The following is a 12,257-nucleotide window of genomic DNA, read 5'->3' as shown; positions in this document are numbered from 1 at the left end:
TATATATATATATATATATATATATATATATATATATATATATTTATATCAGAAGAATTGTCTTTTTACGCTGATTCTAGATATGTAAATTTCGTTATGTTAAAGATATCCATGAAAAGTTTCCAGCCTGAGGAAATTTTCCCCATTTCCGAAAAAGGGTAAAACACCCCCTAAAGGGTGAGTGTTTTTCTCTCGTGCATCTTCTTGAAGCTTCCCAGTGTAGTCATGTGGCCTGTACAAACGGGAGGTACTCTCCTCACCGAAGGTCTGCCATGCAATGTGAAAAGCTGCTCATCTACTAGAAGGTTTCAAATGGTTCGAAAAGTTTCTTGCAATTTTTTCAATCTAATCCCAACACTTCAAGGATATCTCCAAGCTTATCGGTTGCTTTCCGTGAAGCGTGTGTTATTTATAGCCGAGCCAGATAAATAGAAGGATGGAGGAATATCTGCTTCATGCCAAGGCAGGAGTTAAAAGCAATGAACAGTACACCAAAAAGCACTCTTATTTCAACAGGATCTACACTTGTCCTAGTTTTCTTTTTGTTGTAGCCGCATTTGTGTTGAAATGACGAAAAACATGCAAAGTTTCAGTATTTGTGAAGGTGCTTATGGATTCCACAGTTTGGTTATCAAAGAGCTAGTATAAAAGTTGAAGAGCTTCTTCATTGGAACCTTCATCATAATGTTTACTGGCATTTTTACTGCGTTTAGATTTCGTGTCAAGAGTGTCGCGCCTGGTAGAATAAATTAAACACCCCTTTTGTCTCCAACCTTTAGCAAGAACCTTTAGCAACTCACCCTCACAAACAGATTTTCAGTCTAAAGATAGGTATGTTGCGCCATTTTTTAACCCAAATCACACACGGATTTTCATTCTGTACTAGAGGCATAAATGGCCCATGGCCAGTCCAACACCACATCCCACTGCCAACGTTTCAGCAGAAAGGTAGGCATGTATTTTTCACCGAGGCTTGAAACATATAGAACAAATCTCTTTGTTCTTTTTGGGGAAGGAAGAGCAATTGGAACCTTCTCCATTGGAACCTTCATCATAATGTTTACTGGTATTTTTACTGCGTTTAGATTTCGCGTCAAGAGTGTCGCGCCTGGTAGAATAAATTTTCTAGTAGATTGATCCAAAACATTTTCCGGATCAATCATATTCATAAACAATCGGAGAATGCCATCATATGGCTTTTGTCAACTGCCCAGTTTAAAAAATTTCAAGCGCTCAGTTCGTGCAAAATTGAATCTCTTTCTGTAGTGTAGTATACAAGGCGGAATCCTGTCGGGACCCAAGATATGTTTTTACTTTTTCTGTTGCCTTTTTTTAAAGGACGTGATGTAAGCATTACAATGAACTATCTATCGTTACATAATCCGAAAAAAATATAAAAATCAAGGTTAGTTTGGTTGTTATAGCAACAGTACAGTAGGATCACGAAAAGTTACCCTTGGCATGTCAAAGGTAAGCAATGAAAATATATAAAAATTTTGAAGACCCGATTCTATTAATATTCTATCATGTTAGATTCTATCAATGATTCTAACAACAGCATTTTCGAAGACAGGAGTATGTTTAGGCGTTAGAAATGTTTCTATTCTTGAAATAGTAAATGTCCATAAATTTCAGTTGAAATTGAATACTGCTTTCCATAGTTCGTCATGTTAATAGCTATTGACATCTCAAACTCTCCCTCCGATAAGAAAAAAAAATATCAGTCTAGATATCAGTCAGTCAGGATAAGCATGAAATTTTATTGCAGTGCCTCCTGAGACTTAAGGTCACAGGTATCACTGATGGCAGGTGAGTGACTCAGAATGGTTTCTTGAATTAGCAGCTGTAAAAAAGTATGATTGCCCAAAATATCCCTCTGATGCTGACGCTGACAACTGGTTGTGGTATAGCAACATGTCCACAATGTTGTAAGTCTCCTCAGGGTTGAAAATTTGTCATTTGGATCGGACGTATGTCTGGATAGCATTGGATCAGACGTATGTCTGATAGCATTCCTGGATAGAATACTTCTTCATATCCATGGAGCAACCGTTTCGCAGATTTTCCGTAGCCGTAGGAATTCGTTCAGGGTTGTCACATAACTAATCAAAACATAATCTCCGTATATACAAATATCCGCAAAAAGCAGTCCTCAGTATATCCGACTTGTCTTTTGTTAGTGCGTTCGACACTTATTTCTGAAGTTGTCTAATTCCATGATGCTCGACTTAACGGAGCATACAGGATATATAAAATATTGGTGACTTGGGTCGTCCGCAAGTGAGTTCCATTCCGTACTGTTTGTTATGTGGCAAATGTATGTACTACTTTTTCCTCTTGTAACTGAGTCTCTTATCACAGTAATACTAATTGTGTACTTTCTAGCTACTGACCAATTCTCTATGTCGTCTGACAAATATCATAGCGCTGGAACTTACCTTTTCTCACTCACTATGGCTGGAAGGGATGATTCATGCCTTGAAATGCCTAAGCAATTTGAAAAGACTTCGAATTGTGCCTTGCATTTTAGTTGGTAAGTATCATTGCTTATCATATACCATGCGCTATAGGCTTAATTAGGTTGCAAAAATTTTGGTTGAAGCACCTTCGCCCTCAATAAAAAGAACAAACGATATTCAAAGCGTTCTGTTGCTTTAGAAATCAAATCTCTGGCCTACGTCAGACCATTATATGTACATGAATACATTTAGCTCCTTGAAAACGTTAGATAAAAATAGGGTTTTCTAACTAAATTAATGAGTGACCTTAATCTTCAAATAATCCTGTAAATACGAGAGGGACTGCCGCCTCCTCAATCCTCTTCTCTTTATGCAAAGTTTGACATGTGTTTTCCTCAAAGCATTCTCTTATTTAACAAATGTAGCCAGGTAGTAATTTAAAATATGTTGTTTAGCCATTGCCTTTCAAAGCATTTGAGCAAACAATTCAGTTATTTAAAGCAAATTAATAAAAAAAAAATCCAAAAAAAGAGTTTTCATAGGATTGGAAAATGCAAAATTAAAAATTAAAACGAACAGACAATACTCAAAACGAACAGGAGTTACTTTGAGTGAATGGATGGATCCTAAAAGGGAATACAAACTAAAAGGAATCATGAAATCAAAATGAAGACGAGTGTAAATTACCTTTAACAAATAAGTGAAACCCAAAATGAATTGAAATTAAATGAATAGTCAGGATACATAAAGTGAAATTGCATCAAATTAGGGTAAAGCTACCAGCTCCTCAATGCTAACCATTCCATTCAGTAAAATCCATTTCATACAATTTAAAAATTGATTTGAAACAAACAAATCAGCGTAATATACCATAAATCTTATTCAATGTTTTCAGTTTGACTTGGTAATTCATTTTAATTTGTTTTCATTATAGATTTCATTTATTTGTTGTAAGTCCAAATCTTTTTTATTCAAAAAAACGCACAAAACTGGCAACACACCGAAGCTTATTTTCTTCTGTCATAATACTTGATAAAAAAAAGAACAAAAAGAGAAACAAAGCAGTTTATTTGGCTATTCCGTCAATTCAATATTAAAGCCGCACAAGTTAACAAGCTATATGACATAATCCCGCTCACACCTCATAATTCTAATCCCTCCACGCTCAGTATTTGCCTTAGCACTTCCAATCAAAATTTGGAAATAACAATTATATTTATCGTAGTTGAAGGTTTCAGAAATTATGTATGTCAGGAAGACACCCCCCCCCCTACAGCTCTCAGGGAAGGGTTGTAAGTTATGCCATTGGGGCATATGAGGTTCTTATAAAAAGAGTGGCCGTATATGCTTTAGAGGGAACTTATTATTTAGAGGGAAACCAAAAATGAACAAAAATAGAATCAAATAATCTACCAAGCATAAAACTACCACAAATCAGTATCAATAAATAAATGAAACCCAAAACGAACAGAAATTAAAATAAATAACAGAGTTAAGCTCAAAACGAGCAGAAACTAGTATGAGTAGGGTTCAAAACACCCTATGCTTTCTAAAAGCCAGAACATAGTTTGTCCTTTTCTGAAAAAATTCTTTTAGCCTAAATGTTTTCACTTTTATAACTTTAAGAAATAAAAAATTAGTTAATGTTTTAAGGAATAAATATCAGCATATGTATATTAAACCTACAATGCACATTCATTTGAATTTTTTCAGTAAAGTGCAAACTATATTTTGGCTTTTAGAAAGCATAGGGGTTTTGAACCCTGCTCATATTAATTTCTGCTCGTTTTGAGTTTTACTCTGTTATTTATTTTAATTTCTATTTGTTTTGGGTTTCATTTATTTATTGATACTGATTTGTGGTAGTTGTATGCTTGGGAGGTTATTTGACTCTATTTTTGTTCATTTTTGGTTTAGTAGAGTTCTTTACTATTTTAAAAAACTTATTTTGAGGAAAAAGTTTTTTTAATTAATTGTACATAAAGGTGAATGAAACTATGTCCTTGTCCCCCCTGTCGCGGGACACTTGGCTGTAGTTTGCGAACAGGTGCTCCTGCTTGACAAGAGAGTATAGATCTGAGGAAATGATAAAAGGGGGTAAGGGTTTTTTGATGAATAGGATGGTTCTAAAGAAACAACCCTAAAGTTTCAGAAAAGATTCTGATGGAAGTCAGATAAATCTTCAAGCTTAAACTCTCAGAGCAACCCTGTATGAGGAACCTTATGCTCCCTAGATGCAGGCACAAAGGCCCTAAGCAGAATCGTGATCAACGAGAGAGACTCTCGGGATGACAGACTGAACCGCCATACCGAGCACCAATACCCAAGGAAGGGAAGGATAAAAGTAAGAGGGTAGAAGGTCTCGGGAAGGGACCCTGTACCTTCGAAGAATTTTTCAGTATAGTGTTTGCTTGTTTTTCCCAACAAAGGTCAGAAGTTAGATGAGCCCTGGTGTGTTTTCATTTAAAAAGTCTCAACACCATTTTCTTCAAATAGTTTCATCAGAAAAACAGTGTGTCTATTCGGGCCAAATGCGTTACGAAGATCATTTGCGATAGGTTTAACCGTGCTCCCGAAATACAGTACTCTTAGAATCTCATCGAGGAAATTCACCAGGTAATGTGGTATAGATGTGGAGGGCTGGTTTCCAAATTTGGCGTCATCCATAAGCGGAAGAATTCTAGCTTCTGGCCATTGAGTGAGAAGTTTTTCATGCCCTTTACTTAAAATTGGGGTCATTGGTATACGACGGGCACGTGTAAATTGTTTTGAATCTATTTTCGTCAAATATTGGGGCTATATATTCGACCTTCCATAGGATTGACTATTCACCATTCTGACTAATAATATTATCTATATTAGCTAGAGGCAAGTAAACTGTGGAAAAGCTTTGATTAACAATTTGGCCTAAAAGCGTTCAGCTTATTCGTCGTAAATTTGATTATTTGTTTTTTATCTGTCCTTTGTGAATTTGTGGAAAATGATTTACCTTATTATTATAGTAGTCTTTAGCTGTTTTTAGGGTTTCCATCTTCATTTTTTTTTTCTTGTGTTCTTCTCTTTTAACTTCCTTAAGGAATTTCTTTCTGTGCAGCCATATCTTTTTTTTAATCCTGATGTTATCCAGGGGCAATAATAATCGAAAAGTCCGTCGATTGTAATTTGTCTATGGGTAATAACTGTGGTTGTGTGTTAGATGGTTACAATTTCTTTGAATGATTAGTCAAGAGTGAAGTGATAATCTCCTTAAGAGGCAGCCACGTTGTGGGTTCTTGATAACATTCAGAAAGATCTGTAAACATTATATCAAGTTGTGGATATTCCAGACATAAAGTCAGTAGTCGACTCAGTTTTTTTGAAAAATAATTTCGAATTTGGGTAATTTGGCCAGGGAAAAAATAAAAATTGCACAAAAGAATATAATTCATCTCGTTTCAGAGATTTCAGTTTGACCCACATTATTTCATCATAATCACTAAAAGTTGAGACATATCAAGATAGCAAGTGATCTTTGGTGATAAATAAATAGCCAAAAACCCTCCTCTATTCGTAAATTGGTAAACCCCCCTAATCCCTTCCCCTGTAAAGTTCGCTTATCATATGACTTTAATTTTGCGCATTTAGGGTTTTAACATCGCTGTTTATTTTTCTTGATAATAAGGAGAGCTTATTTCAAGTTCACATTCACGCTTCCATGCAAGAGCTTTTGGCCGAGGTATGACGCAGCGTAGTTGCTAAGTCATTAACCACGGACGTTTTCAGTTCAGGCGCTTGCTGGCTTTTAATTTTTATAATTTGGGAAATGCCTGATTTTTAAAATTTTAAACCTGACAGCCCTTCCACCGAAAAAAAGTCAGTAGTCTAAATTTACTTGGGAGCAGCCGTCCTGATTGTAACTGCGTGCCTAATAAATTGCAAGTGAATGTACTTTCTTGTGGAAACTATGGGGGGAGGGGGCTGAAAGGGGCTCCGACCTCTGAAAATTGTCCTCTTGGCCCAAAGCTCTTGCCTTGTATGTTTCAAGCGGATATGAACCCTTTTACGCAAAAGTTAGAGAAGGGGTTTCCTCTCAGAATTGCTCAAATATCAAATCCTTGCATGAGTCCGGTTCAAGCAATGTAAAAAGACCTACCTTTCCACAAAACAATTTGGCAATGGAAGTGGAGCTGGGGGTCTTGGAAGGGGGACGGGGTTAAAAGATTCCGCCAATGACATAGATTGGACTTAGCCCGTTTGTGCATCGAATGAAAGCTTATCTCGTTTTCAAGCCAAGGCTGGAAAGTGTTAAACAGAGATGAGCAGAAAATTTTTAGACTGCGTTAAACTGCGATAAAGTTATAGGAAATGATATGGAAACGAATGGGAAATTTTCCGATAGTCTAGAAGTGAAGGAACATTTCTATTGTGATGAGGAGTTAGAGACAGTACTAAAAAGATTAAAAAACAATAAGGCTTCGGGTGCTGGTAACGCGGTAAATGCGTTTACGAACTATGGGGGTTGTAAAGTTGGAGATAAATTACTGAAGCTTATGAACATGATTTTTGAAAAAGGAGAAGTACTTAGTGATCTTTGGAAATTTTAATTAAATATCTTTGTAATAAAGATAATAAGTGTGGGTATGGTAATAATAAAGGCTTTAGCTTGATTTCTGGAGGAAGCAAATTGCTTTGCATCATGACACTTATTAGACTAAGAGATGCTATAGATAAAGTCTAAAGGGAAGAATAGTGTAATTTTAGGAAGGGGAGAGGATGCTTCCATCAAATTTCCACACTTCATTGATAATTGAGAAGTGGGATTCAACAGACCGTTTTAGTCCTCAGTTTTATAGCTTATGAAAAGGCATTTGATTTAGCCAACTGAAAAGATTTAGCGAAAGTTCTATCCTTGTGTGGTATACCGGACAAGTAAAGCAAAGTGCTTAGTGCTATGTGTGATAAGAAAACTACCGCGGCTAAGGTAGGAAGTGAGGCTTCCTGTGGGATCAGGAGGGAAGCAGGGTTGTTTCCGATTCCCGTTTACATGTATTTTTATGGAGTTTGTTCTAAGGAACACCGCGAAAGCTGTGGGTGAGCATGGAATCAAATGGGAAGGTTTCCCATAATCTAAATCTCTTCTAGATTTAGATTATTCAGATAATTTGAGCTTCCGGGATAAAAAATGTTAAGCAGAATGAATGGATTTTTGAGGTTTTTGAATTTAGGGTGCAAGAATAGGTTTGAAAATTAATGTTAAGAAGACTAAGTAACTTGACTAGGACTAAATGAAGGTGAAGCATGCCTTTTTACTCCAAGTTAGTCCGTAGCTTGAACATGGCTTGTTTTTGTTCTGAGTCAGGACTGAGCTCGTTTTTGAACCGAATCAAGACTTTGCTCGTTTTAGAACTGATTCTAGGCCTAGCTCGGTTTTACTGTGTCATGGAAGTTCTGCAGCTTGGATGTATCTCTTTTCCCAACCAAGTCAGTCTGCATTTTGGTCACAGCCCGTTTTGGAACTGAATCAGAACTTGTCTTGTTTTTACACCAAGTCAGGACAAAGTTATTTTTTCACAGAGTCAGAACTGAGCTCGTGTTGGCGCCAAGTCAAGATTTTGCTCGTTTTGTACTTAGTCTGGACTCCACAACCTAGACTTAGCTTGCTTTTGCACAGAGATTTAAAATTGTATGCTGAGTATCAAAAGTCTTTGCATTTTGATCAATTCTCTCTAGGATCAAATCCCTCTGTGGGTTTGTATGTCATTTTGATTAATTTACAAAAAAGCAATTTTTTTTCTAATAAATTTTAATAAGTAGATTTGAAATTTATGGATCTTACTTATTTAGAATAAGCGATTAAAACATATTTTTTATGTATAAACTGTTATCGAAGCTCCGTTTCTTAAAGTTTCTGCATATAATTTCACATATTTTTTCCGTTTTATAAAGATTGAATTTTTTATTTATATATAATGTCACTTATCCGACAGCTCTTCTAACCCGTTTCATGTAGTAATCCTACTACCTCTGACACCATTTACATCTTGTGAAACGCTAACGATAAGTAATCGGGCTTGTCGGACAAGTAATCCTGGAATGCTCCATTGTACTGTTAGTTCCTGTTATGCTACCACTCATTATGGCAGTGTAAACTTTAAATATCTTACAAGTCTTTGAACTATTTAATGATTAGCTTCATTTGGAGCATTAATTTAGCTAAAAGTAAGCCATACTACAACCTACTTTCAAGAAAGTCGTTTTGATTCTTCAAATAATTCTGTTCTATTGCGCATTATCTGTCAGAAATAAGGGACTACTTAGCAGGACTAATCCTAAAGTACATCTTTCTAACAGGATAAGTTAGGACATTAAATCTTTTTGATCCTTTTGGCTAAGCAACGGTGTGAACGAGTGGAGAGCTACGGGCAGGATATCAATGTTCACTGAATATCTTGTTTGCTTAAATAATAATTGCCTTATAATAAAGAGCGAGGATTATAGTCTATCTAGTTTTTTCTTCTTTCCAAGCATCTTAAAGCAAAACTTGTGATTGTAAAAGGCTAGAAGAGGGCTTACTCGATCATAAATTCTGAAATCTATTGCCCTCTAAACGTCAAGAAATGGATTTTAGGGCTCCCAACCACCCTTTTTGTCCCCTTTCTACTTCTGAGCACCCCTTTGGCCCCACATAGCAACGAACTAGCATTTTAATATGTAATTTTTATTGAAATCGTTGAAAACCCTTAAAATATACCTCCAAACGCCATGAGTGGTGCAGCCTCGTGGGGCAAGGCTGCCAAATTCTGCAAAAAGTCCACTTAAAAACGAAGGCTTCCTATAGATACATTTTATTAATCAACTGGACATGTCACACCTTGTTCAAATCAGAATCACGCAAGGTTCTACAATCTGCATAGGTCCTACATCATTAATATGAGTAGGGAGCCAAACCTCTATGCTTTCTAAAAGCCAGAAAATAATTTGTACTTTACTGAAAAAATTAAAATAACTTTACTGAAAAAAATGCGCATTGTCAGTTTAATATACATATGCTGATATTCATTCCTTAAAATCTTAATTAATTTTTTATTTCTTAAAGTTATAAAAGTGAAAACACTTAAAATAATTTTTTTTCAGTAAAGTACGAATTATATTCTGGCTTTTAGAAAGCATAGGGGTTTTGGATCCTACTCTTATTAATTTCTGCTCGTTTTGAGTTTGACTGTGTTATTTATTTTAATTTCTGTTCGTTTTGGGTTTCATTTATTTTTTTATACTGATTTGTGGTAGTTGTATGCTTCGTAGATTATTTGATTAAATTTTTTTTCATTTTAGATTTAATGGAGTCTTTTACTTTTTTTGAAAAACTCATTTTGTGGAAAAAGTTTTTTAATTAATTTCTACTCGTTTTATATTGACACAGTCTTTTTCATGGAAAAAAACTGAGCCTCTTCAAGTTAAACAACCATCCCTTCCATAAAAATCTTAAACACCCCCTGGGCATAACTTACAACTCTTGCCCCTAGTCTCTGGGGATTGTTTCAGCCACAAAAGCCTTGTTATATGATATTTAGACTATTTTGAATAGAATAGCTATCATAAAATTTCTATTAGATGCATTTCGGGACAATAAGAAGTGTATGTTGGGGGGGGGGAAGGATAGCTCCCCTACGATCACTTTGCGTTCACTTGCGATCACTAGAGCGTCTGATTACCAATCCAATGAGCCCCCTTCGAAGTTTATGTGACCATGCTTCCTATAAAAGCCTTATCAAAATGTTTGGGGAAATGGTGGGCGTGAGAGGGGGGTTAGGTGCCCTTTAATCACTCTCGACTATTAAAAAGAGCACTAGCCCTTTCAATTTCCAATCGAATGAGCTCATTTTGAAGTTTCCACAACAACGCTTTCTATAAAAAACCTTATATGCCCCCAGGGCATAACTAACAACCCTCACCCTGAGGGCTGTGGGAGGTTGTCATCCTCAAAGACATAATTTCCAGAACCTGCCACTACGTTCAATAAAATGGCTATACCAAAATGTTGATTGGAAGTGTTAGGGGAAATGATGGGCGTCGGGGGGGGGGGATTCGTCTTCGATCGCTTTTGACTATTAATAAGGGCACTAGCCCTCTCAATTACCAATTGAATTAGCCCTTTTTGAACTTTCTACGACAGTGCTTTCTATAAAAACCGTATATGCCCTCAGAGCATAACTTACAACCTTTGCCCTGGGGGTGGTCGGGGGTTTGTCATCCTCAAAGACATAATTTCCGGACTTTTCAACTACGTTGAACAAAATGGCTATCTCAAATTTTGATTGAATGTGTTCGGGGAAATGTTGGGCGTGAGAGGGGGGTTAGTTGCCTTTCAGTCACTTTTTACTATTAAAAAGGGCACTAGCCCTTTCAATTTCAAGTCGAATGAACCCTTTTTGAAGTTTCTACAACAACGATTTCTTTAAAAACCTTGTATGCCCCCAGGGCATAAGTTACAACCCTTACCCTGGGGGGGGGGGTGGGTATCATCCTCAAAGACCTAATTTCCAGAACTTTCAACTGAGTTAAACAAATATCTATCTCAAAATTTTGATTGGATGTGTTTGGGGGAAATGGTGGGCGTGAGACGGGGGTTAGTTGCCCTCCCATCACTTTCGACTTTTAAAAAGGGCGCTAGGCCTTTTAATTTCCAATCGAATGAGCCGTTTTTGAAGTTTCTACGACAATACTTTCTGTAAAAACCTTGTATGCCCCCAGGGCATACTTACAACCCTTTCCATGAGGGTTTTGAGGGGGTCGTCATCCTCAAAGACATAATTTCCAGAACTTTTAACTACGTTGAACAAATGACTATCTCAAAATTTTTATTGGATGTGTTTGGGGAAATTATGTGCGTGAGAGGGGTTTAGTTGCCCTCCAATCACTTTCTACTACTAAAAAGGGCAATAGCCCTTTCAAATTCCAATCGAATGAGTCCTTTTTGAAGTTTCTACGACAACCCTTTCTATAAAACCTTGTGTACCCCAAGGGCATAACTTACAACCCTTGCCCTGAGGGCTATGGGGGGGGGGGGGGGTTGTCATCCTCAAAGAACTAATTTCCAGAACTTTCGCCTACGTTTAAGATAATGGCTGTCTCAAAATTTTGATTGGATGTTTTTGGGGAAATGGTTTCCCCAATTTCAGTTTCCTATCGAATGATCCCTTTTTGAAGTTTCTACGACAACGCTATCTATAGAAACCTTATGTGCTCCAAGGGCGTAACTTACAACCCTTGTCCTGAGGGGTGTGGGGGGTTTGTCACCCTCAAAGACATTTTTTCCCAGAACTTTCAACTACGTTGAACAAAATGGCTATCTCAAAATTTTGATTGGATGTGTTTGGGGAAATGGTGGGTGTGAGAGGGGGATTAGCTGCTCTCCAATCACTTTCGACTATTAAAAAGGGGCACTAGCCCTTTCAATTTCCAATCAAATGAGCCTTTTTTGAAGTTTTTACGACAGCGCTTTCTATAAAAACCTTATATGCTCCCTGGGCATAACTTACAGCCCTTGTCCTTTTGAATTTCCAATTGAATGAGCCCTTTTTGAAGTTTTTACGGCAACGTTTTCTACAAAACCTTATATGTCCCCAGGGCATAACTTACAACCCTTGTCCTGAGGGCTGTGGGGGGTTATCATCCTCAAAGACCTAATTTCTAGAACTTTCAATTACGTTGAACAAAATGTCCATCAAATAATTTTGATTAGATGTGTTTGGGGAAAAGGTGAGCGTGACGGGGGGCTAGCTGCTCTCCTATCGCTTTCGACCATTAAAAAGGGGACTA

General features: G+C 36.9%; 1 protein-coding gene across 2 annotated transcripts in view; it reads left to right on the top strand.

Moving 5' to 3' along the window:
- Positions 1-12,257, top strand: part of LOC148953067 (uncharacterized) — a 70,698-nt gene that overhangs the window by 27,890 nt on the left and 30,551 nt on the right. For both annotated transcript variants that reach the window (XM_089088274.1, XM_089088276.1), the window contains exon 5: positions 2,386-2,533. In XM_089088274.1, coding sequence (XP_088944400.1) covers positions 2,386-2,533 — 148 coding nt within the window. The remainder of the gene's footprint in view (positions 1-2,385; positions 2,534-12,257) is intronic.

Source organism: Artemia sp. Qi Xiang Cuo, chromosome 4 (genome assembly GCF_049724085.1).
Source record: "Artemia sp. Qi Xiang Cuo chromosome 4, ASM4972408v1, whole genome shotgun sequence".
Taxonomy (NCBI): Eukaryota; Metazoa; Arthropoda; class Branchiopoda; order Anostraca; family Artemiidae; genus Artemia; species Artemia sp. Qi Xiang Cuo.
The sequence above is the reverse complement of the archived record's forward strand: the minus strand, read 5'-3'. Positions and strand labels throughout refer to the sequence as shown.